Below are 27,564 nucleotides of genomic sequence, written 5' to 3'. Positions count from 1 at the left end.
ACCAAATTTAAATATCTTGGTTCTGTCAAATCGAAGAGTGGTCATGACCTGAAATCTTGGCCAAAATACCTCGAACTACGGCCGCATTTGCTAGATTAAAACCCATCAGAAAAGACTCAAACATTGTAGTAAAATAAAAAATAAGACTCATGCAAGCGCTGGTTACATCCATCTTCCTGCTGGACTCACTTGCCCAGCAGAGCTTGAAAGAAATATCCAGGCCCCGGAGATGCAATACTACAGGAAATTTGGCATCAGCTCCAAAGACCACCGTGAATATACGAAATGACTAAAAAGGAAGTACAGTATGTTGTTTGCCCTCTTGTAGCCTTTTGATGAACAGCGGGAAAATAAATAAATAAAGGAATAAAATAGGTTTCACAAAATGGAGCCGTTTCCCTTATGGACTCTCAAATCATTTCGATCTAATATAAGATGTGTCAATTCAATGCTGGTTGTCCAGCAGTTGAGCATAATCAGATGATCCACCATGCATCTCCGTTGAGAAAATGTAATTGTATGGGCAGGGCATGTCAAACTGAATCCCAAATAGGCAACAACTGTGCATGTTTTATTCGATTCTCTTTAAACTCACACCGGATTCATTCAATCTTTGCAGAAAACTGATGAATAATCTTTTTGATTTCATTTACCTGTCTTCAACAGGTTAAACATATTAATACACCGAACTTTGTCCCTTGACAACTGGATTCTGACACATGTGGTAAAGGCAGTGAATAACCGAACTTATTTGAGCAGAGGCCCCGCGACCCTAATAAGGATAAGCGGTACAGCTAATGAGATGAGATGAGATTTGAGCAGAGGTATATTTTTCTGTCTTATTTCCAACAGGAGAGTTTTCCTAAAAATACATGAATGTGTCCGATTTGCTATGGTGGAAATATAATGCCGACTAAGTTGGGGGAAAGAATAGTCGTCTTGACTGGAAAGAAGCAATCGCTTTAATGGAATTTTATACAAGAGCCAAAAGTGTTTAATAGATCGTCCGTCCGTCCGTCTGTCCATCCATCCATCCAACCTACCTTTTTTCATACTGTACTGCATTTTTGCAACCAGTCGCAAGACAATCTATGGGCACACTATAGCTCTTCAGTCAATAATGAAACCGTAAATAAAATGAAAAAAACATGAATTTAATCATTTTCTGTGGCACATCCCAGTTGACGTGGGCAGTAGACAGGGGATGCCCAGGAAGTGTAAATGGTCAAAGATGAAAATAAGAAAACCCCTTATATCGTCTCAAAAATTATTCCACAGCTTCTGTGGTCACTCACTCCGGCCTTCTGTTGTTCACCGTCACCCTGGCTGCCAGAATCTGCTGTAACTCCACTGGAAGTCTCTGCTCGTCTCTGACAGAAAATCAAACACAAGCACAACACAGCACGGTCAGCAGAACCCCCAAAGTGCATCACAAATCTTTGCATGCATCTCCTGACACATCAAATGAGATCAAGGTCTATTTTGTGGATAAATTTGATTTGGTAGTGAACCTCAAGGTTGAGTTTTTTTATTTTAATTTCATTCCTATGTAATTGTGTTGAACGATGCTTCAAAAATATAATAGACAAGGTCCCACACTGGTTTGGTCTTAACAATCCTATTGTCTGTTCTGCATGAATTTGTGTCTAAATAGTCCAAGGGTTCGACAGGCGGTACGCGTGGTAAGAAAAGGCAGCAAATATTTGGTACACTGGGGGAAAACAAGGCTGTGACAGTAAAGCCTAGGATGTGACAAAATAGGCAATGAACTAGAACCAAGTAGGGGGCCCAGAGTATTTAAATGGTGAAGTGAGAGGTGGGTAGTCAGGACAAGTGGCCCCACGTGTGGGGTAGAAATCAATGCCAGGAAGTGAATGACAAAATAAAGTAAGGAAAAGTGAGAGGGAAAGAAAGAGGAAACCAAACCAGACTGGAACATTGTGAAAGTTCCATATTGATTAACTGTTTGCACCAAGGGGTTGTACCTTACAGCACTCATCAAATCATGCATACCATTGTGATTGTTCATATTGTTGTAGGGTTGCACAACATTACACGGACCGATTTCTGATACTTAATTCATAATGTAAGTGCAACACATTTGAGGCACCTTAGTGTAATCCAGTGGCGGGCTGTGCATTTCACACCTTGGCCTTCTGTGAAGAGCCAGCTTTTGGAAGTGATCGATAATCGAGACCCAGTTCCCTTTAAGATGCTTTTCTTCTTCTGGCGATTGGTCAATATGCAATTATTTTTTTAAGGGATTGTTGTTGACAGAGGCAGAGAGAAGATGGTGTCAGCAAGAGGATGCAATAAACACCATAGGTGCTTTCCTTCAAGCAGAGACTGCAGGAGCAACTACGAATGTGGATATTAAGGTTCTAACTGGTGGACTGTCGTGGTGTTCCTACAGACCCTTTCTGCACCCTCAGCAGGTGTCTCAGGGTAACAGGTGTTTCGCCCCTTAACCCGTACACCTCTTCTGAGTGGGACAGCAAGGACTGAGCAGGGGTCTAGCTACGACCTCTAGACAGCCACGGCCACCTCATACTACTTGCGACTACAGTGTCTATCTCCCTGATAGCCTTCTGAACTTGTTTGGAATTGAGTCCAATCTTCTGCGGAAAACTGCACACAGATGTGGCGGGTAAACCCCTTAGCACCGACCTCAAATGGGTGGAGGGTGGCATGGTACACATTGATAGTCGCCTAAGCCACAATGTCCTGGTACTTAGCCCTCTTGGTTGGATGGGATGAGATAAGGCTAGCCTGTCCTCCAAGAAAACAGTGAGTTTGGCTAAAATGATGGATTTTGAGCTCCTAGAAAGAAGGATCTCGTCCGATCAGAAGGTAGTTTCCACTTACTCCTGAGGAAAGACCAGTTTATTCTTGAGGTCTACCTGCAGCTCCCGGTCTGCTGTGCAGTGCAGTATTGATGGTAGGTGGTTAGATCTTTTCCCCTTTGGGACTTTACTGCCCCGTGGTTGGAAGCTTGTGAGCCCCAGATCTTCAGAGTGCTCGGTGTGGGTGGGAACTCCGCCACAGCACGCAGCAGCAAGTTAAGTTTCAGATCTTTTTCCAATCTTTTTCCAAGACAACAGATTTATTTTCTTAAAATATTTAACTAAGTGAATTCCATCAAATTAGCCGAATTAGCTGAATTAATCAATCTTCTGAGGTTCTCCCGGCCCACGCCTCTCCGCCAGCTGGTGTGCCGGCTCCTCCCATGGGCGGGCTAGGAACGCCCCCTCGCCTCGATGTCTGAAATGGTCAAAACATCCCCAAGCGTTTCCACGTCATCAGGGCTTTGTTCTCCAAACATCGCTTGCCATCCCCCGTCATCAGGGCCCCTCTCCGTCGTCCAATGTGCTGATTATCTTATCAGCCTTTGTCCCAGTTCCCGTTGTTTCTGTAAACATCATTCTTCACAAGGTTGCAATGACCTGCCCCACAGCTCAGCCAGTGAATATCTTTTGCATTAAATGTAATTTGTATTTGATCGTACAAAATCCCTTATAGTCAAATGTATAAAACCCTTCACCGTCCCAGAGCAGAGCGTTTCCTTACGCCTGATAAAAGGTCGTGGTGTTGCCAACTTCAAGTCCGATTGGCTAAACCAACAGTGTTATTGACACCCATGCTATGCTACAAGGGCCTCTAAATCAATTTTGAAGGACTGGCAACAAGTAACGGCTGAAATGTGATTGGTTAAATGCTCAAATATGAAACCACACATCTGGAGGCAGTGCAATCAGGTAGATAGCAATGAAAGAAGGCTGACAGACAATTTTGAATTTTTGAATTATCTCATAAGTATGGATCAAATATAATTGATTATATTACATGATTCAGATATTTTTAGGCCGGCAGAGAAGGCCTTGCAGGCCTTGACCAAATTGTAAATAGTAATCATTTGCAATGTAAATATGCATTTCGTTTGTTATAGTATGATTGAAACAGTGCCAGATAAATAAATCATTATTGGTGTGATGAGAACAGATAAAAGCCATGTGGACTAAGCTGCATCCAAAATCTCAAGGTTGTCTCATCTCATCGCCTTATCCTCATTAGGGAGGATGGAGCCCATCCCAGCCATCTCCAGGCAGTGGGCAGGGGACGCCCTGAACTGGTTGCCAGCCAATCGCAGGGCACACAGGCTCACTCGCTCATTCACACCTAGGGACAATTTGGACCGGTCACCTGAAATGCATCTCAAGGTTATGTGAAAGCTAAATTTGTCGGCCGTATGACGTCATACCGCAGACGTACAAATTTGTGGATCATCAAAGCTGCATGTCTGTATTATTTCTTAACTTGTCCGTTTGTAAAGTTGTTTACTTAAGACACTTGTGACTTTATTATTAATTTTATAATAAAAGGTGTACCACGAAATAGCGAGCAACCAAAGGCGCAGCTTCCCATACAACGTAATTTCTTGGATCCCCTACCCTGCAGGAACACCCCAGGGCAAATGTATTTCACATAATGCACATATCGTACTCTTTTAAATTAGGTGGTCCAAGTCCAATTAAAAATGACATTACAGACTACAGAAAGGGCCAAAATCACCAATCAAATACCTGTTCTTTTTTTTAAAACACGGCGTTTAAGATTGTGTTTATTGTGTAAACGAATAAAAAACACTGACTGGAAAGTGAAATATAAAATCAAATTTTAAAAATGAAGGAGACATTGAAAGAGACATTGAGTAAAATATAATCGTAAAACAAATTATGACAATAATTAAGATTTCTAATGACTGTTTACTGTGTAAAAAAAGATGATTATCAGAAAATGAAACTTAGTTGGTTGCTCATTATCAAGTACAATCTGTTTTTGGTCTCCTATATTAATCACTCATAATTGATAATGTTATTATTTTTGTAGTGGATAAAAGAGCTCATCGTTTTTTAAAATTTTTTCCCAGGTAAAAATATGCTAAAATGTATATTGATTTTTATTCCAATTAAATTCTCGTCTCACTTATGTGGACTCTGTTGTGTGAGGCATTTTTACTTGTACGTTACACAGTTCGACCAAAGCCTCCTCTGCTGGAGACTTGGGAACATTGCAGTATTGGAAGGACCGTTTGCTTGACTTCTGACCGCGCAGAAAAGGATGCTCAGTCAAGAAAGACCAAAAAAAAACCAAAACTCAAAACTGAAGATGAAAACCCAAACATATCTGATTCAAAATATGCACACGAATACAATTTCCTTGTTGGCAAGCCTGTCAATGTTTTTTACACCTTCAACGGGCTTGAATTCTTAAAGATGTTATGATAGGCTTGAGGTAAGGGATTGACCTTAACTTTTCCTGCACAAATGGCTTTAGTAGCCAAGAACTCACAGAGCATAAATTTAACTTCTAATTTCAAATCCTTATCGAGTAGGAACTGAACCTATGCTAATTGCAGTGTTAGGAGTGCTACTTTAAAACTGTAATCTGACACAGTTTACTAGTTACCTGTTGAAAAATGTAATCCGAATACCATAATATTGCTGTGGTCCTTCTGTAACTTGATTACTTTCAATTATGTTTGGATTACTCAAATACCAAATAGGCTAGTAAAAGAGGGAAAAAAACATCCATCCATCCATGATCTTCACCACTTGTCCTGAGTAGGTCCGCAGGGGTGTTGGTAATTGCTCAAGGACTTGCAAATTGTTTTTCTTTTAAGGTTCACGTGAAAAAAAAACAACAAAAAAAAAACAAAGTCAAATTATCATGATGTGCAATACATTTTTGTTTTACTTTCCATCCATCCATCCATCCATCCATTGTCTGCACCCCTTATCCTCAGTAGGGTCGTGGGGGTGCTGGAACCCATCCCAGCCATCTTCAGGCAGTGGGCACTGGACATCCTGAACTGGTTGCCAGGCAGTTGCAGGGCACACAGAGATAGACAACCCACTCACTCATTCACACCGAGGGACAACTTAGGCCGGCATATTTTGGGAATATGGGAGTAAACAGGAGTGCCTCGAGGAAACTCACACAAGCACAGGGAGAACATGCAAACTCTGCACAGGAAGGCAGGTAGCTGGATTTGAACCCATGACCTCAGGACTGTGCCGCGGGCGCGCTAACTAATTGTGTTCAAGATAAATTAAATAATGTAACCTTGAAAAAGAAATAGATGCTGTGGAAGATGTCACACACACACAGGCATTAAAACGGAATAATCATTTAATTTCATGTCAATTTATTTATGTTCATAAATGTTTGTAAAGTTACTTTTTGTATTCAGGGAATTAGGGTATCTGCGCGGTGACTTTAGTGTAGGTGTAGGTGGTTGTAAAGTATGGTAAATGACACTGGAGAGCGAGAGGGGTGGGCATGAACAGACATGGCAAATGTAAACAAAGCCAATGCCAACAATTTTTTTTTTTTTTTTAAAGTTCAAACTAACACACTCCAGAGATATAATAATATGTTGTTTGAAAAATTAATGACAAAACAAAAAAACTTTAATAATATTCCCTTGGAAGAAGGAGTTTTGTATTATTCAGCGCCTGCTAGTGGTTAACAAGAAAAAACCTTTTTAATAATCAGGGAAAAAAAAGTAATATATGAACATGCATATAAACATGCATTTTACAATACTTGTAATGTTTTTGTTATTTTACCTAACATGAGCTTTACCTAGCCAAGAAGAGATCCACAGGTTCGAGCGCATTCTCCATTCGGGCCCCGGTGGTACGGAATGCTCGGCCCCCTGAGATTTGACCTGCAACATCAGTGGAACAATTTAAATCTGGGCTTAAAACACACTTATATTCTATAGCTTATGAATTACATAGATTTCATGCTGACAATATCTGTCAATTGATTGTTATAGCAACATCCGTTGCAGCCTGGTCATCCTGGAAGGGGGATTACCTCATATGCGGTCCATTCTCAAGGTTTCTTAATTTTACTCATGTTGAGGTTTTTGAATTTATCCTTGCCCTCATGTAAGTTTTAGATCAGGGGATGGTGTAATAATAGTCTGTAATTTGCAATAATCTGTGGTCTGTGCGGCCCTTTCAGACTCCTTGTGATTAAGGGCTATACAAATAAACAGACTCCGAACTTCAATATTGCTGCCTAAAGTGTGCAACATAAATATTATTTTAAATAAAATTGTAATCAGGCAAAGTCATCCTTATTTTTACAAAACTGTAATTTGATTACTTGATTACTGTATTTTTTTGTCTATTTGTAACAGAATACAATTACATTTTTTAGGAATCCTAATTATGTAACGCTGCTTACATGTATTACATTTCTCCCCAAGCCTGATTAGCTGTGCAACAGACAAAAAAAAACAGTCAATGTCAAGGGTTTGATAAGGATTCATTCCTGGGTGGCTTAATACATGCCTCATTAGTACGTCACACAAGTTTCGGGCTTAATTACAGGTCTCCTTGTATGGCGTTTGCAAGTCACACCGTACCTAAGTAGGTTTTCTCTAGGAGCTCGAGTTGATTAGTCCCTTTAAATTGTCCATAGACATACAGTAAATATGTGTATAAGTGCTTGTTTATATGTTTCCTGCGACTGGCTATTAGTCCCGGGAGCCTGCTGCTGAAGTCATCTGAGAAGATAAGTGGTTGAAAATTAATGAATAAAGACTTTCTCATCACATTCCTTTATTTATGAAAGTACGCTTAAGTTTATTTTTTTACATGGTAAGGTTTATGTTGTTCTCATATCTTATCATCTAAAAAAGCATTTTTAAATTATCTTTGTATTATATTTACTATACATGTATTATTTTTATTAATTTGTATTCGCTAGTGTGGCCTTTTCTGTTTTATTATGCCACCTCAATCTCTTTTGTCCCTGGATTCGATTGGCTCTTTTTTTCCACATGTGATGAAGGCTCCAAGAGGTGCTCCAGTGAGAAGCACAAGTGTGTGTTGAAGAGGCTCTGGAGTTGACAACACATGCGACCCAGCAGACAGCTCCGCAACATCTCCCTTATAAACACATTTTGAGGCTTAAGACAAGCAGGATGGTTCCCTGTCACGATTATGGATGTAATTTGTTATCCTGGATTTAAAACACCAACCTGGACAATTTTAATTTCCTCACTGTTTGTGATACATGGTAAGTGATTTCTTTTTCACTATTGTTGTATCCAAATTGAATTAATAAGTTACATGTAACTCTCACACCTGGCAGGGCTGAGATTTTTTTTATCGTTAAAGACAAAGATCAGTTTTATTCAAGCGTATTATTCGAATTTTAGTAGTAGACGATGAGTTGGCAGCATTGCCAACAGTGAGGTCTGAGGGAACAGCTGAGCTTACATTGTAATCATAAAGATTGACAGTGGGGACTAGTAGCGTGACTCTAGGGGGATGACGTGCATGGAGAACATAATACAGGGAAAGAAGAGACACTATCCGTCATTAAGTTGTTATCACCCTGAGACACGCAAACGGACAAGCAGATACGTCAGGGTACATGCAATGGTCTGAGAGATGTCAGGTGTGCCTCATGTGCCATTTGAGGCTCTAGATAGGGCCAAACAAAGGGAAACCCTCAGAGGCTATTTACATTTGAAAAGACGACAAGCTGGGGTTGCATGCTTGGTCGGATCTGTCAACTGTACCGCTGAATCCACTGAACGCAGTCAGAGGGGAATAGTGAAAAACCAAGAGCATTACTGTGCCGAGTAATGTACAACTTGTCACAATTTCCTCTGAAGTAAAGCTTTTCGAATTTTGCCTACTTTTCAAACATAGTTTTTGCAGCTAAACTGAAAGTAGTTGTCCAAAGAAAGACAACATTATGTAATTAGGATAAGGGATAGCGACTTAATTGGGTGATTAATTGATTGTTAAATCATGTTTGCCTAGTTGATCCTAGATCACGGGTGTCAAAGTCAAACAGATGGAAGATGGGAATAAAAAAATTGGGCAACGTGCCGAGGGAGCCGGACTCATCGAATGTTGAAAATTTTTAAAATGACCAACAAACAGTCTTGTGAAGCTAATTAAAAAGCTAACAAATAGATTCCAATTTGCTCAGACAAATAAAGAAATACTTTCTTGTTGCTCTGTCAGTCATCTTGTTTTTCAGCAGGCAAAAAAGGCCAAATTTATATGAATGGTGTAAATTTGATATGAAATCCCCATTACATAAACATTAAATGAAATGAGCAGGTAATATTAAGGCACCATCATAGCCCATTTCTTATATTTTGTGAAAAGTAGGCTAAAATCACCTCAAAGAAAAAAAAAATCAATTTTCGATCATTCACTAAATTACAATAAAATGAAGTGCAAGGAGAAGTAGCGTACAGCGAAAACAAATTTATATCACGATTCCCGGTGTGTGATACACAGGGTTGGGTAGGGTTACTTTAACTGGATTACTTTCAATTACTTTTGGATTCCTCCAACACCAAATATGCTAATAAAAGACAAAATAAACTAAATATGAATACAATTATGGCTCACAACACGTGGTAAGCTTTCTCTCCCGGCTTTGATCTCTTTGATCTCCGGCAAAACGAACATAAAATGCGACAGAAACGAAATGAAAATAAATCCAAACAACTTGCCAACATCATTTTTGCCGTTCCATGTATTCCGTTACTCCCCAAGCCTGCACAAAAATTAGTAATTGTATTCATATTTAGTTTCTTTTGTCTTTTATTAGCATATTTGGTATTGGAGTAATCCAAAAGTAATTGAAAGTAATCAAGTTAAAGTAACCCTACCCAACCCTGGCAATCATGAGGATTATCTCAAGGGCCGAACCAAGCCTTGACTTTGATACATGTGGTTTAGTTGATTCTAGATTATTATTGTTGAGACCAAGATGGAATTGATGAGTGAAAATGAGCCAGTTGGCAGTAATTTACAGCAAAATTTGGATATTGATTGCTATTTTGCTATTTCTCCCACTTAGAAATTATGGAAGGGTCTAAAATTTTCATCGTAGGTGCATGTCCACTGTGAGAGAGATAAACTATAAAGAAAAATCCAGAAATCACAATGCACGATTTCTTAACGATTTATTTGTGTGATATAGCTGCAAATAAGTATTTGAACACCTGAGATAATGAATGTTAATATTTGGTACAGTAACCTTTGTTTGCTATTACAAGGGTCAAACGTTCCCTGTCGTTCTTCACCAGGTTTCCACACATTGCAGAAGGTATCTTGGCCCACTCCTCCACACAGATCTTTTTTAGATCAATCAGGTTTCTGGGCTGTTTCTGAGAAACACGGAGTTTGAGCTCTTTCCCAAAATTTTCGATTGGGTTAAGGTCTGGAGACTGGCTGGGCCATGCTAGAACCTTGATATGCTTCTTACGGAGCCACTCCTAGGTTTTCCTGGCTGTGTTCTTCAGGTCAATGTCATGTTGGAAGACCCAGCCACGACCCATCTTCAACGCTCTTACTGAGGAAAGGAGGTTGTTCCCCAAAATCTCACAATACACAGCCGCAGTCTTCCTTTCTTTAATGCAGTGCATTCCTCCTGTCCCATGTGCAGAGCTTATTTATATTTGTCAGTATAGCATGAAAACGGTGAAAGTAAGAAAAGGCCTGCTTCAAGTAGAATCCAACTTTCAACCCAAAACCCAAAGGTGGAAAAGGAGGGTTTAAACGAGTGCATTTCAAAACGCACATACTTGCACATACATGAGAAATGAGCTGACTGTGGCTGCAATGATGGATGACACAAGCCAGGATATGGTGGAAGAGAGTAACAAATTACGTACAGCTCCTTTAATGGCCCATTCTCTGAGCTAAGCCCCTCTCCCCTGTGCAGCCAGGGCTGAATAAAAAATAAAAACAGTCTGTGAATCCAAAATATATTTATTTTATAGAATATAAACTAGCATGAAATCTAGTTCCACCACTCCATTTATAATGGGTTACCAAATGTAGCAACATTTCGGTATAATCATGCACTTCCAATTTTATTTTCCGTATTTCAGAGTCTACAAGGCGCAACAGTTTCTAAAGCACATGAATTTCCCGCAAATGTTTGTTTATATGAAATTATCTGCATTTATATAGCGCTTTTCAAGTCAATGACTTCCCAAAGCGCTTTACAGTGTGCTTCACATTTCCCAATAGCGGCCTAATATTGCAGCCATGTAAGACGCTAACATGCTTATTGGGAGTATTAGGGGTTCAGTGTCTTTCCCAAGGACACTTCGACATGTAACACGGACAAGCCGGGATTCGAACTTGGATCGCTTGATCCCAAGACGAGCGCTCTACCTCCTGAGCTACTCCCGCCCCATATAGCCCAGAAAATACTATTACTTTGAAATTTTAGAATTACATTTTGCCTTTAAAAAAATATGCCGCTCACTTTGTGGTTTTATAGATAAATAATGGATTATGCAGAGGTAAATCGATTCCATATTGATTTTTAAAACTAATTTGTTGCAAAACAGATTGTTTTTCTCCCATTAATCATCTGCACATTCCCTTAAAGTACATTTTGTATCATCTCATCTCATCTCATTAGCTGTACCGCTTATCCTTATTAGGGTCGCGGGATTGTGTATCATTTGTACCCTAAATGAGACTGTATTGTCTGATCAGAATGAAAACAAGTGCTGAATAAGCACAGAATAGCAGAAAGATGCCAGACAAACATGACAGCAACTACTAGGTACGGATTCTGATATGTAAATGAAGTTTTTTTTGTACCACTAGGAGGCACTAAATAATACACATTGTCCCTTTAATAGTTTTTTTTTTAAATAAATTTGCATATTCCTTAGCCTTGTCTCAAAGTGGGTACTTTTGTAGATGATTGCAAGTTTTAGATGAGTCAATCATGGAGCACAAGGGCCGTCTGTTGGGTTAGCACTCGGCCTGATTGGACACTTGAAGGAGGATTACTGCCGGCGTGTGCATTCATGTGTGCAGCGGAGCTTCATTTTAATGTTTCAGTTTTACCATCAATGCTGTGCAAGACCCACTTCACATCCATGCAGTAACCACACTTTGTTGCGCTTGCGATTTAAGTAGAGTGGTCTTGAGTGTTCATTTCCGTGTGCGCTTTTTCGGTCTATGAATCTCATAAAGAGCTTTTGTCATTAAAAACAATTGGATGGGAGCTACATACAAAATGTGCGACCCCAGAAAATGATCACCAGGGTAAATTAATAGTGAATATTAAATACACACTTTGTTTAAAAAGGTTTACACAGAAATGATAACATACTTGAATGAAGCAAGCCTCTGATCCAGGAGGAAAATAACCCCTTGCTCAAACCTCAACGTCATGTTGTCAACCTATTTCTGAATACATTATTGTGAAAAGTGTTTAGACATTGAAGGGACAGGACCAAGATAAGCGGCGGCATTTTCCATCAGCCATGTTTTTCCACGTAACCCCTTAATGTTCCTGTAAAATTCCCCTATAATCCCAATCCAAGACATTGAAAAAGATAAAATGTCAATCAACTTCAATATATTCTATATTTCTTTTACAATACAGTAATCCCTTGCTGTATCGTAGTTTACTTTTTGTGGATTTTCATTGTGCTTTGTGTTCTGCAATTCTGATTGGCCTAACGGTTGCCCTGGCCCTATTCTGCCTGTGTCTGCTTGTGCGTCAATTACGTTGCGGTCTGGAGTTGTATACGTACGCAGTCTCGGTTTTAGGCACGGGCAGCATTTTTACCATGACACATAGGGGCGGCACAAGAACTCCCCCCCCCCCAAAAAAAATAATAAATGTGCACTGCAAAAGGTTTTGTATTATCTAACCACAAATGACTTTGCCTCTTGACAAATGGGCGCCACTTCGTTGCAGCTTTGACGCCCTGCTTGCTGCGAAGGTGTGCAGAGCGACTGTCAATGAGACGAGGAACAGCGTAGGGTAGGGGCGGCTCAGACAGGGTACAGTTCACCTCTGAATGGGTCTCTCAAAATGAATGGCCGAGAGTAGAATTCGTTGGTGGCTCCTATCTTACCAAAGATGTACATTATTCAAAACTTTGAAAATACAGGCCAACTACTGCACAGTTCTAAATTGTGTTAACTGCATAACATATGTGATACAACATGGATTATGAGGTCACTCAGGTAAATTGGTTTAGCCTTGACCGCTTGTCGTGCCCTCAGGATTGCACTCACTCTGCCAGTCATGGTGACTCAAGCAGAGAGGATCTTTTCAAAACGAGTTGATAAAGTCGTACCTGTGGTCAACCATGTCTCGGGAACAGCTCACTGGGCTTGCTGTCATCAGCAATGATCACGAAATAGGGGAGCCGATTGCTTATGACGATATTATCGATGATCTTTCATCAAGGAAAGACAGAAATGTCAGGTTTAAGTTGTCTTTTCTTTCCATTATAAAACTACATCTTATTTAGTATCCTTGTAAAATGCATGTGATTGTGTGATTTGCTGTAAAAAATTAAGTCTGTTATCATTTTAGATTATTGTTCTCTTTTTTGATAAATAGTTGACATTTCATGTATGTAGTGGGCACTGGCCCACTGGTTAAAAACCCCGGTTTTGACAACTGTAAGAAACAAAAACATAAAAAAATGTCATTGGTGTTTGTAAGGAAGGACTTCATATCATTCCTGATGAAACAGATCTTAACTCGCTCAAAAACAGCATTGTGAATCCAAAATATATTGTACTATATTTTGGATGCTTGGCATGATGATTGTACAAAAAAAGGTTCCAAAAATTGTGGTCATATTTTTTCAGGCTCAGCTCCTTTGGAGCGCCCTGCAGGTGTAGATCTCTGCTCACCAAATCCGTGCCAAAACCAAGCCTTGTGTCAAAGGCGCGAGGATGGCTACGCTTGCTTTTGTGTACCGGGCTTCCAGGGTGCTCACTGCCAGATTGATGTCAACGAATGTGTCTCCCAGCCTTGCATCAATGGGGGCACCTGTGAGGACAGGGTGGGCCATTTCTCCTGTCTATGTGCTGCTGGCTTTACCGGTAAGGTAACACTAGCAAGATATAAGTTTACTTTGTCATAATTTAGAAATATACTTTAAAAGAGCAAAATCAACTGCTAATGGCACAGCATTTCTTTTCAGTGTAGGCTTTCACTTAACCGCTTAACGTTCTGGTAAACATCCCCTAAAGTCCCAATCCAAGACATATCCAAAGTAAATTGAATGCTGTTGTTGAACTTTTTGGAGAATATGGACGGTTCTAGTCTCTTCTTAAAGGTAATACGTTGAAATGTTATCCCAAGCTGATAAAATCACTGCAAGTGTTCTTAACATTGAGTAATCTGAGTTGGGACACACATAAATAGAAGGTTTTAATTCTTACCTGAATTTTTTGCAATCAAATACCTGGAGATGAATGTAGCATGGGCATCTTAGTGGGAAGACAAGTAAGACAATAGCTTGACAAAAAGAGCCGAAATATTTAACTGTGAGAGTCAAAAAAAAAAACACACCACGCACTGACCGGCATTAGACGTAACCAACGCAGATGATTGGCAGTCAGTTATGTGTACGGAGCAGCATAAAAACAACAAATCTGCCAAATCAATTTCAAAATATTTTTTATTATTTGTGATTAACTCTGACGGATTCAAGTGTGTTTAAAGAGGAGAAAAAAACTAAACATGAAACGAGGCAAAGAGCCACAGTATATGGAAAATATGATGAGGCAAAGAGCCGCATTCTTATTGGCCAAGAGCCGCAATCTGAAAAACTATACATTGTATTTTACACATTTTTCTACGGATACGTCTAAGCGTTTCCAAAAGTGGCCATTTGGAGACGACCATTTTACAACACTAAAACCTCTGGAACTGTGTATGTTACTTAGGCCATTTTTAGACATTTTGAGAGAGTTATAAATGTTTGACTTCTCTTTGTGCGCCTCTATCACTATTGTGCACACTTGCGCGTAACAATGGTGTGTAATACTGAATCACAAGTGGCAGTATGCACGTTTATTTTGGGATCAATTAAAATACACTCTGTACATTTGCGTACCATTTTTTTGTTCAGATTTTTATTGGCTAACCAATGTGTATATAATCAGTTGATTCAACTGACTAAAGATATTTGAAGCTAAAAGAGGCAATGTCCATTTTATCAATACAGGCCCCTCAGGCTAACGCGGGCTGTGGAAATACAGTAAACAATACAAGCTTTGTGGACAACAACTAGTATCCGGGATTTCAACAGGTGGCTTTATTTCTTTCGTGCCTCAAGCAGTCTAGTAAAGTGAAGCCGCAATGTTTGTTGTCGATGCAGACTGAAATACTTTCCATGTAGCGTATGATCACAGCCAGTCCACATAAAAGCCGCTTCTGTTTCGCACTGACATCTGCTTGCTTTCATTGTCGCAGGGGCCACTTGTGGGGTCTCGATTGATGAGTGTCAATTCGGGCCATGTCTCAATGGCGGCAGTTGCCACGGAAACGCCAGTGGCTTCGTTTGCACCTGTCTGCCCGGTTTCCAGGGACACCGGTGTGAAATCAACATTGGAAAATGCAGAGAAGAGCCATGCCAAAATGGGAATCAGTGTAAGGAAGCAGTGCATGGGTAAGCTACTCAAGAAAAAAAAACACAATGGAGAAATATATGGGTAGATTTATTGCCATTAACGTAATGGTGATCCAAATATAGCCGCGGCTGCTCACTAACTGCCTTTACTGTCAGGCACTGCACAGGCCTCAGACAACAATGCTCTTCTCGACCCTGTTTCAACAGTGCCACCTGTATGGAGAGCCAGGGTCATTACACTTGCCAGTGCTTGCCAGGTAATAATGGCATGCTTTCACAATTTCATTAGATCCCTTACCAGACTACGTCATCACCAGATCACCACAGGATGTACTATATGTGCATTGTTGACGCAGAACAGCAGGCGTAGGAGGTCGAGTTTTAGTGTCAAAAATTACAAAAACAACAGGCTCAGGTAATTTTTTATAGATGGTCCCTTTGAAAACCCACGTTCAATGTAAAGTATTATACAGTCAGACTTATAGTTTGGGCACAGAGTGTTGAGGCAAGAAACCGGTGGAAAGCTCAGGTCAATATTGATTCAGCCATTTTATTTGTTATGTTATTGTGTTATCTGGTTTAGATTCACTTGAAGCCTGAATGCCTTAGTAGGATGAGTCTCGGGGAATTGTATTGGCTACCAATGTCTAGCAGTGCAAGCAAAGTATATCATTTTGACAATACTTACAATAAAAACAATTGTTCATGTATATTTTATATAATACATATCTAATAATAATGCATCATTAAATTGTTGATAACAAAAGTATTGATTATTTGAGTTATAATCATTATTATTGATCCCACCAAGACAGATGATGTACAGAGATCCTTCAGTTTTCCGGGTAATACGGACCAGAACTTCCCACAAAAAGTGGAAATCCGTGAAGGAGCGTTGCACCTTCATAAAAGCCTCCAAAGAGTTAAACCTACCTTGTGATGATGTCATTACCGACTGAGAGTATACAACTTCAACAAAATAACGACTATGGATCTATAAATTACAAACAACTTGCAGTTGAATGGATGATGCTATTGTCATTTCACAAAAGTAAAACTAAATTAGAGGGCTTCTCCTTTCAGAGTAAGAAATAAATTTAGAAAGCGGCTGGCTAGCTGCACGCTATCATCGGGTGTCCTTGTTTTGAGCCAAGTCCTTGTGATGATTATAATAAAAGAGTCCCAAAGTTAGCGTATTCTCACAAATTGTAGCTACAGGTCATTTATTTCATGGTTAATGGATCTGGTGTTGTCAAGATACAGGGTCAGCAGGGGTAGCTTAAAAGGTTTGTTAGCTTAGCCCGAGCAGTAGGCTGGATTTTCAGCCTCGCTATTACTTTCTCTTCCTGACCCGATAACAATCAATAGAGCATCCAGTGGTGATGAACATTTCTTTGCGTTCTTCTGACTTTCCTCAGAGTCCGATTTCATTGCTGAATTTCTTTTCAATGTAACGAGTCGCTGATAGCTAGCAGCCGCTACCCTTCCCAGTTTGTTTTGATTTGAAGACGTAGACTGCGCATGCCCATCCCTGCTCTTTGACTGACAGCATACACCAACCTATCACAGTTACCTACGGAAACAGCCACGCCCACCCTGTCCACGGCCACCCAATCAGCCCCGTGCAGCACTTGCTGTAAACTCTCTCTGAGCACAATGAAAGATACATTGATATTAGTGACAATAATGACAATTCAATTAAAAATCTGAAAAGGAGTGAATCAGCGATAACCGGAGCGCAAAGTAGCAAGCGGTCTGTGTTTTTAAGTTGGGTGCAAGCCAAGGAAAGTCCATTCTTCTAGACTTGAGTGTGAATTAAGCTACTGTAAATATGAACTGTTCAAGTGAGCTACTATTTTTGTCCATTTCATTTGCCGTCATATAAAGGCATTTTACTTGCTGTTCACCGGATATGGACCGCCGTTGTATGCGAAACAAAAAAGTATAACACACAATCTCCACAAAGTAGTTATCCCAAACTACGTGTAGCACCGATTAAAAAAACGTTTGTTTTTCTGTTTACTTTGATCACTTAAATAAAGTTGGTATCTTACTGCTTCCACATTCTTGGTGCATATTTGAAATGTTACAATACACGATCTATGATCTTTTTCTCTGTCAGTCTGTTATTATAAACTGACATAAATTATGTTGTTTTTCCCAACAATGCACAAGCAGCTTGGCTACGTCACACTTGTTGACAAAAGCGGAAAGGAGTTTTTAGATTACTATATTTAAGAGACATTTACATAAATTGTGTCTTTATGTAAAGTAGTTTTGACCCTCTTAAAGCCAGAAAGTCATTAAATTCCGCTTTCATTTCAGGGTTTGAGGGTAAACTATGTGAAATAGACATCAATGAATGTGGCAGTAACCCCTGCTTGAATGGGGGCCGCTGCATTGAGAGGTCCTGGCAGGTCCTTTTTGGGATAGAGCCGATGCTACCTGAACTCTACGACCCACAGCACGCCGAAGGCTACATCTGCAGCTGCCCTCCAGGGACAACAGGTAGTCCATTCCAATGAAACATTGTTTGACTCACTAATGGGGGTTTTCTATTACATGGTTCCATTCTGCCTCACTGCGCCATTATGAAAAAGTACCTGGATCTTGGTAACTGGTACCACTTTATTCGTACCACCTCTCTTGAGGTTCCAAATTAGCTGACCCTGGACTAAAGTGTGATGTCAGTCACTGCCCACCACTGGTTGGTCAGAGAGGATCGTCATCAAGGTGCAGGTCGCCATTTTTGTAGGCATATTACCTGAATAAAAACTTTTTTTTTTTTTAGTTTTGGCTACCTGTGATTCTGCCCTGTGATTAGTTGACGAAGTGCAGTCGTTTCTCTGTTTGGTTGGCGATGAACACACACACAAATGTTTCCTACCAGGTTAGCTTACTCTTTTGCGTCACCAAGAAACTAGAGCCGTCTCCTCGTCCGAGCTGACTTATAATTTCCATAATTTACCTTGCTGCCTCCAGCCTTTTCTAGAAAAAAATCGTTGAGTCCAGCTGGAACTGTGCAATGCAGGGGTGTCCAAACTTTTCAGAAAGTGGGCGAGATTTGGTATATTGAAAATGTGTACAGGCCGACTATTTAGCCTGGTATTCTTTGAATAGTCTTTAATAAATTCAAGTCAAGTCATGTTTATTTGTATAGCCCTTAATTACAAAGTCTCTCAAAGGGCTGCACAGACCACAGATTATTACAAACCACGCACCATTATCACACCATCCCCTGATCCAAAACCTACACGAGGGCAAGGAAGAGCTCAAAAACCTCAACAGAAAGAACATGAAGAAACCTTGAGAAAGGACTGCACTTGAGGGAATCCACCTTCCAGGATGACCAGGCCGCACTGGATGTGGCAATAACAAACATAACAAAGATATTATCAACATAAAATATAGGTTATTCGTATGCTATCAAATAAAAGTGTGTTTTAAGCTTAGATTTAAAAATTTTCACAGAGGTTGCAGATCGAATCTCAGGGGAAAGAGCATTCCACACCACCGGGGCCCGAATGGAGAACGCTCTCGAACCTGCGGATCTCTTCTAGGCTCTTGGGATCACTCGTAGACCAGCAATTTCAGAGCGAAGGCTCCGGCCCGGATTATGTGGGGAAATTACGTCTGAAAGATATGAGGGAGCAAGTCCATGCATGATTTTGTATACTACCTACAGAACCTTAAAATCACATCTTAAGCTAACAGGGAGCGAATTCAGGTTAGCTAAAATCGGGTCATGTGATCATACTTTCTTGTCTTAGTTAAAAGCCTCACTGCAGCATTTTGTCTCAGCTGAAGGCTTTGTAAAAGGTTTGCAGCGCTTGGCGATCAGCGTCATGAACTTGTACCGTTGAAACATCATCCAGTTGCTTCACCTTTTCACAGCATTTGTCTCCAGTTAGCTTTTTGTAGTCAACATGTTTCCTCTGGCAGTGCTTCTTGATATTATCTTCTTCAAAAACAGCCACACTCTCTATGCAAACCAGGCAGAAGCAGTTGTGTCAGATTTTTCTGAAAGACTACTTCAATTTCCACTTGTTCTAGAAGCAGCCCGCACAGTCAACTTTACCTTTTTAATTAAAATCACCATTTTGGAAATGTGGTGTGCTGAAATTCTCACAGAAAGCCAAGGGAAAGGTGACGAAAGGGCTACTGCCATAATCTGTTGAAATGGTGATCTTTTTTTGAACAAATGTATTTTATACTGTGGTCAACATAACTGCCAGAACATATATTATTATTTTACGACAGAGGCTGCGGGCCAATAAAAATTTGATTACGGGCCATAACTGGCTCCCGGGCCGGATCTTGGAAATGGCTGATGCAATAGATAAGCGGCATAAACCAGTGGTACAGTGTACCCTCACTATAACATGTTTCGCTTGTCACGGTTTTGCCTCTTTACTGATTTGCATTGAGCATTATGTTCTGCATTCTGGCTGAATAGACTGTCCTTTTTCAGTTAAAATTCAGTAGTGGGGCGTGCATTCCACACCTAAGCCTTCAGTGATGGCCTTAAGTGATCTGTCGTTCGCGAATAAACCGGCTCTTAGATCTCTTGTTGTTCACTTCCAAGAGCCAGCTCTCCACCAATCAAGAGTCGTTTCCCTTCGAGATGCTTGTTTTTCCTCTTGTGATTGGTCAAAGTGGATTTTTTTTCAAGGATTCTCTGTTTTTGTTTTCAGTATAAAAATGTTATTTGTTTTGTGCTTTATCTTTTTTGTGCATTTGTAAATAGTTTTAATTATATTTTCTGTGTTTTTTTTAGGGATTTGTGATTGACATGACAAACCGAGCGTTTATTCTTGTTTTTCATAGTTTATTTTTTGTTGCATTGAAAAGTACCAGTAGATACTTTTAATCAACACTTTGTTGTGCGTTTTTCAAGATTCTGAGTTGCTGGACATTAAAGTTGTAAAAGTAGAAAACAGGTTGTAAGTGTTTAACCTGGTAATAACATAGTAACAATATAGTAATAACATGATAAATTGTTATTTTAGAAATGCATATCATACTGGGTGCCCTTTGCACAAGTTAGTAACAAAATGTAGGTCTCAGCTTGAAAAAGATTGAAGACCCCTGATCTAAACAATGCTTTCCATAACCACGAGGGAACTTTACTGGCAAAACATATTATTGCAAAAACACTGAACCTATGCATGAACAATGCAGGAACTTTGCCAGAACGTTTCAGAGCCCGATTTTTCCGGTGATGTGATCACCTGGTATCGGTCCCAAACACTCTCGATAGCTGAATAGGGAAAGCATCACGAGGAAGTGGTGGCTCCTCAATGTGTGGACAAAGCTTTGATGTCAGCCATTCCTGCTATTTAGTGGTAAATTATTATTCTGAAGTCATTCCCAGGGGCTTGATACTCTCTGAAAATCAGCGCCAAAGCCTTCAGAATCTTTTCAAAAAAAATAACAAACTTATTTTTATGTTTTGGCACTCAGCAACAGGGCTTCTGAAAGCATATTTTAAATTTATGACACAAAATGAGTTAATATGTCTCCTGCCTTTCACAAGACTGATTTCACAATGGCGGTAAATTAGTCTACGAGCGGTCTCCGACACTGTCACTTTATGTTTGTACTGTAAAATGGTGCCCTTTCCTGAGGCAGCGAGCTTCCTCAGCCAAGTGGCCAAATAGCATTAGTGTAATCCCCAAGATCTGGCTTTACTGGTCCATTCCTATTCAGCCTTGCACGGCGACACACAAGCAGACGAAGAGACCACCTGCAAAACGCTCGCATTAATATGGTGCACTTAAACGAGTTTAGGGTGTTTGTAGGGGAAAGCGTGACGGCATGATGCGGATACACACTCCATGGATATGGGCCATTCTGTTGCTTGGAACAGGTAACAGTAATAAAAGGGGGACAAGAATTATAGTATTTGTTCACCCCTGTTTTTTCTAAACTTATTTATAAGTTCTATTGATGCTGGGCAACAACTTTTGGATATGTGGTGAAGTATTTAGTCTTTAAACTTATTTACAAGATGAAATGTTAACAAAATAATCTGAAGCACAGGAGAGTTAAGTAGCTTCGCTGGCAAGTAACAAAGTGGCTTTACTGGCTAATATGAAGAAATGGCAAATCACTCTGGTGTTATTTTCTGTTTTATATTGTTTGGACTCATAAATTTCAACTTTAAAAGAGTTTGTTGAGACAACCAAAGAATGCTATTAAACAAAAGGTAGATTCTAAGTTTAAAATATGCATTTTCTACTTTTATACTATAATATTATATTTGATGTAAATCAATTATGTTAATTGATAATCCATCATTTGACATTATCAACTGAATGTAATAAAATCTAAATACATTCCAAATTAATTTATACGAAGGGATTGTGATATTATGATGGTTTGTTTTAAATATTTGATTTCGATAACGCAATAATTGAAATATGCAAAAATATATGTGCAGGCAAATCTGAATTGACTAAGTCAGTGTTTCGTAAATGGTTGGTCAGGACCTAAAAGTGGGACGCAGACCCATTTCTACTGGATTGCGGGCTTTTGCTCTTGCAAAATAATCCTAAGAAGTAAAAAAGAAAACAGAGGGTCGATTATATAGTAGATGCCATATCTCTTCTTCCTGTTCAGTCAATAGGTGCTGTCCCGATTGTGTATGTGAGGGGAAATATCTCATTTTATTGTGATTTGGTTTGTTTTATTTCCTTTTACCTCCCATAACAATGGGTCCCAAGAAAGTTAGTAAAGAGGGGAAGGAAAAGTGGAAAAAAGTGACATAATATATTCTACTAGCTCTGTTTTAAACTCCACAATCCTTTCATATTTCAGCCTGTCATTAGGGTTGAATGGAGGCTCCAGACGAGTCTAAATTTTATAATAATTTAAGTGGAAACAAAAGGCTGCATGCTTCTTGATATTGGTTTACAGTATCATTTACATTTTCTCTTTTCTCCTTGCCTTCAATAGTTGCACTGTTTCTTTTATCTTTCGTCTTCCGTTGATCAGACTGACAGACAATCAGACAGACGGCTACAAATCATTTCTGAAAATTTAAACTTAACCATAGGGGAACTTTTTCCTTGGTCAAAAGTAATTGGTTAAACTACTCATTGGTACAAAAATTATATATAAGTTAAGTAAGATAGTAACACAACGCTGCACTGTGAAAATCATTTTAATGAGTTTTTGCTTGTTTCTTGAATTCAATAAGAAACTCCATCCATTAAATAAGCAAAACTAAACGATTCTACAAGGTGGTAGGTCGTCATCTGCCGGTTATTTTTTGGTTATTTTAAGTATACCTGTTATTAATTAACTATAAAAATACACTTGAAATGATCAACATTTTAAATTTATTTTGTAGTGTACAGTAGTAGGTTACTGTTTAATATTCAAGGAATAGTTCCTTTTACAGTATTAAGATTACTGTACACACTTACATTAAGTAGAATGTTTTCGGGAAGAGATATGGAATAAATTGTTTTGAATTTTAACTAGGGCCTCTGTGTATTGTGATTAATACTCGGTCCTGGTGACAATAATCTAATTGAAATAAACAAATACATATAATGTTCGTGGAAATTGTTGTGGTAAACATGTACATACTTGCTAACCTTTTGACATTAAAGAACAATAGAGTTTATCGCACAGCCTATTTTTACGTGGAAAACACAATGCATCTCCAGAATACATAGATGTATAAAAAAAGATGTGCTTTTTAAAATAGGAAGTAACAAACGTTTACCAAAACAGAAATCTAATGTGATCATTGGGGGTGGATTATTCACGCCCATGGACTTCGTTGTAAAATTTGCTATCTGCACAACATAGAGAACAGATTAAATTACTTCCTCTTCTCCGCGTGCAAACATGCAATAAATCAGGCACAGTATACATCACAAATAGAAACAAGGTTAAAAAAAAGAATGGATATAAAAGTATAAACGTATGCATATAAAAACATAAAAGGGGGAAACCAATGACCTTTTCCACTTCAAAATAAAGCAGCCAGTGATAAAATAGTGGACTTGAGTCAAGATGTTTTCGTTTTTGTTTAAACTTTCAAAAGCGGAAGGCTTTTTTAAAGGGCAAATAGCGGTAGTCCAATGGGTAAAACAGTAGTGTTGGCGGTTATGCATCTATCCTGGTAAAGTGATCCAATTTACTTGATTCCGCAGGTTCCTTCTGCCAGGAGCTAATAGATCACTGCAACCCCAACCCGTGCCAGAATCGGGGGAAATGTGAAAGCCACGGCGGGGGTTTTATGTGTCACTGCAGCAAACAGCGTAGCGGCGGCTACCTTTTTGGTGGTGCAAACTGCCAGGTGAGGCTGGCAGGCTGTGAGGGCCACGAATGCCAAAACGGAGGCTCCTGCAATCCTTTCCTGCTGGACGGAACTCACGGATACACGTGTTCCTGCTCCTCCGGCTACACCGGCCCACTCTGCAACACCCCGACCACCTTCTCATTTGAACGTAGCGGCTACCTTCTGCTGCAGAGCCCTTTTGTGGAGGCCGAGATCTCTTGCAACATCACCCTCACCTTTAAGTCAGTTCTGCCTAGGGCCGTGTTGTTCCAGCGCAGCATCAGGGGCCTCCTACTGTCCCTGGAACTGCAAGAAGGGGGGCTCCACCTAAAGCTTAGGAGGCAATTTCCCGCCGAGCTCCAAGCACAGAATCTGATCGGGGCGTTGAAGCTGTCTCACACAGTCACCGATGGAGAGTGGCATACTGTAGAAGCTGTCCTCACAAACCGGATCCTCAGTCTGAGACTCTGGCACGATGCATCACAATGTGAGAGGCAGCCATGTTACAAGGCGGCGCCGGTCCAAAGTCACACGGACGGTCAGGCGTGGCCTCCTCAGAACACTTTTATCGGAGGGTTGCTGCAGGAATCCAAGGAGGACTCGGGCCTGGACTCTGCAATTCCCGCATTCATCGGTTGCATGCGAGATGTCCTGGTGGATTGGCAGCTAATAGTCCCCGGCGAGTGGTTGAGCAACTCGGCTGTGAACGTATCCCCCGGCTGCAGCCACCGGGACCGCTGCTTGGATGTACCCTGCCAAAATGATGGAGTGTGTGTCAACTTGTGGCAAAGCTACCGGTGCGAGTGTCCGAGGCCTTACGAGGGTCACGACTGTGAGGATGGTATGTTTTTACATCAGGAATACTTCACGCACACAACAATTAAAATACAGTCGTATGAAAAAGTTTGGGCATCCTTGATCAGTTTCAACATTTGCCATTATCGGTTGTTGGGATCAGCAATTTCAGTTAATTATACCATATGACCCAGCGATTCGCAACCTGTTTTGTACTACGGACTGCTTACATTTTTGACAACATTCTCGCGGCATGCCCTACTTATAATATTGGTAATAATAATTATAACAAATAATAATGCGCACCGTGTAAGCACTAGACCACTAGAGATCTAGATGACATAGAAAAAAGCATTCGATTTTAACTCATCATCTCATTATTTTTACCCATGGTACCACGTTGTAAAACGTTGTTTTGGTTGAACTCTGTTCCCTCAAGCTCCATTGCAACGTTAATCAATGTGGCACTGTGAGTAAAAAAAAAGTGTGATCAGAGATAAAATCGAATGCCTCTTCTTAGGTCATCTACAATCGCAGCAATTTAGTGGCTAAGATTCAGTGATCCGGGTTTGATACCAATTGCATCCAATACTGTGCCAATGTGCTCAGCGGAATGAGCGTAACCAGCTCATTTCAGGTGTTGCAGCACCACCAAATTCAAGCAACCCTCGAAAATTACAGCATCTTTTCCTGAATAAGGGACAGGATGAGCTTATATATATAATCAAAATATAAAAAATGTGAAATACGCATCGTTAGAAATACTTTACTGCCCCGAAATGGTTCATTCCATTTGATTCCTGGCACCACTCTCCACCCATGGCCCTCTTTCGCTCAGCTAGTGTCACAAGAAATTCAGGTATATTTTGATAAGTTAACAGAAAACACTTTAACATTTCAATTCAAAGAAAATTGTATCAATATTCTGATACAAATGAAAACATATTTCCCTATGTACAGTATCAGTCATTTGAAAACAAAATTGCAATTGCCTTTCCAACAGAATGTTAAGCTTCACACTCTTATAAAGTAGCTTCACTACACACATTTGGAGTCATCTACTTAAAACGCCCAAATCCTTCTAAGCAAAAAAACTGGTCCCTTCACTTTGTTGATGACAATTTAATTGTCTATAGAGATGAGAATTTCCTTTTCAGTGTATATCAGCATTAAGGCCTCCAAAAGTTCCCGAGACAGTAAGCTTCTTAGCCTAGTTTTCCCACATTTTAAAGCAGAGAAGCTCCACTCATATGTAAATGGAGAACAGGAGAGACTCAACAGGAACTTATTTGTCAGCCCAGTGATATGGTAGGCATCTGTGAGGAAGTTATATGGTGAGAGGACCTGTTTTTTTTCCTTCTTTTTCATCTTTTCTTCCCCAAGATTTTTTTTCTAGCATTTTCGTCTTTTTTAATATTTCTTCCAGTTTTTCCTTGCTTTTTTCACATTTTTTTGTATTCTTTTGAGTCTTCTCGCCTTTTACTCTCCCCATATTATTGTTTCTTATTTTTTCTCACTTTTTGATTTTATTTGATTTTTTTATTCTGTTGTTTCTTTTTCATTCTTTTTTTCTAGCTTTAGATTTAACCTAAAAGTAATTTTGTGCATTATGTTACATAACAATTTTTAATATAAGGGTAGATGTAACAAAAACAATCTGAAGAGGCTTTTGGGAGTTGAAGAAATCGGCTCTTTTTAACACCGGCCCTTCGGAAAATCTACCTTTCTACCTGATTAACCAATTCTAAAGCTCTGAACCTAAAATTGCCCCTGATAAAAAGTAAACAGTAAAATTACATCAAAAATGAGCAGAATGTGATTTTTATTTAAATAATTTCAATGTGAAACTTTTATATTTTTCCTTATCTCCAGAAAATGTGTCAGCGCGCTTTGGGAACGAAGACGCCCTCAGTCACGCTGCCTTTATCGTCTCGGAGGACCCTGGTCAGGGCCTCGCCATGTCTCTCTTCCTGCGCACGCGCAAACCGGGCGGCCTCCTGCTGGCTGCGGGCAACGGGAGCGCCCTCTACCTGCACGTGTGGCTGGAGGACGGCACAGTTGGGGTTCAGCTCTCTGGTTCGGACATCCTGAGGGGGGAAAGCACGGTCAACGATGGCGAGGTTCACTTTGTGGACGTGGAAGTGACTGGTAGCCGGCTCACGCTGCACGTGGATGCCCGCAAACAAGCCGAGTCGGTGTCCAGCACCGATGGGCTGCAAACCGGGGACGTCGTCTATGTCGGAGGTCTGCCTCAGAGCGATGAAATGGAAATCTGGGGTGGACATTTTAAAGGATGCATCCAAGATCTCCGGATAAATGACAGGAGGTTGCAGTTCTTCGGTTTGGATGCATCAGTGACATCGTTCCCTCTGCAATTTAAGGAGAATGTGACTGCCGGCTGCTCGGGGGACAACACCTGCAGTGTGAGTGACTAACTGAAGTTTGTTATCTATTTAGCAATTGTTTTCCTTTCCCTTTATAAGCAGTGTTTCTCAATTATTTTCTGTCACGTGCCAACTCGTTCGTGGTTGTTTGGGTCATTGGTAAAATCTAAATAAAAGAAACAAAATGAATAAATAATGTGCCCTAAGCAGAGACAGACGGACAAGTACCTACGTGAAGAGTATTTAAGTAACTGCTTCAATGTAGCCTAATGTAGTAGAGTAAGGGTACACTTTCAATGTGTAAATGTACCCTGTTACTACCCACCTATGCGTCTTCCTCACACAACCTGTCTTACTCTTACCCTTTCTGCTTGAAAGCCCTTGGCGGGCGTCAGAAAAAATTCAATCAGTAGTCGCATCTCTGCATAAGCCACAGGGGTTGAAATTGTGTGACAAAAGTTGCGGACTAAAGTCCGGAAATTACGGTAATCTGTTTTTCTACTCTTAGTCATTTGTTTTTCTAATCTTAGTAACAAATATTTTTTGTAAATTATAATTTGCCCATTTTAAGGATGATTATATAAAAGAGCACTGTTATTACATTTCCCAATGAATGCACTATGCAA

The 27,564-nt window shown here is 40.0% G+C and overlaps 1 protein-coding gene across 3 annotated transcripts in view; it reads left to right on the top strand.

Annotated features, from left to right (window-relative positions):
- Positions 1 to 7,947: 7,947 nt before the first annotated feature.
- crb1 (crumbs cell polarity complex component 1) overlaps positions 7,948 to 27,564 on the top strand; it is a 50,162-nt gene continuing 30,545 nt past the window's right edge. Inside the window, exons 1-7 of one of the 3 annotated variants that reach the window (XM_088349220.1) lie at positions 7,948 to 8,094; positions 13,692 to 13,928; positions 15,307 to 15,502; positions 15,671 to 15,720; positions 17,789 to 17,971; positions 23,632 to 24,600; positions 26,427 to 26,977. In XM_088349220.1, the coding sequence (XP_088205346.1) occupies positions 8,019 to 8,094; positions 13,692 to 13,928; positions 15,307 to 15,502; positions 15,671 to 15,720; positions 17,789 to 17,971; positions 23,632 to 24,600; positions 26,427 to 26,977 (2,262 nt within the window). In that variant the 5' untranslated portion in view covers positions 7,948 to 8,018. Of the gene's footprint in view, positions 8,095 to 13,691; positions 13,929 to 15,306; positions 15,503 to 15,619; positions 15,721 to 17,788; positions 17,972 to 21,187; positions 21,333 to 23,631; positions 24,601 to 26,426; positions 26,978 to 27,564 lie in introns of those variants that run through there. The other 2 variants (XM_088349218.1, XM_088349221.1) reach the window with 2 other exon arrangements.

This window comes from Urocampus carinirostris, chromosome 12 (genome assembly GCF_059441175.1).
Source record: "Urocampus carinirostris isolate Australia breed hairy pipefish chromosome 12, RoL_Ucar_1.0, whole genome shotgun sequence".
Lineage (NCBI taxonomy): Eukaryota > Metazoa > Chordata > Actinopteri > Syngnathiformes > Syngnathidae > Urocampus > Urocampus carinirostris.
The sequence above is the reverse complement of the archived record's forward strand: the minus strand, read 5'-3'. Positions and strand labels throughout refer to the sequence as shown.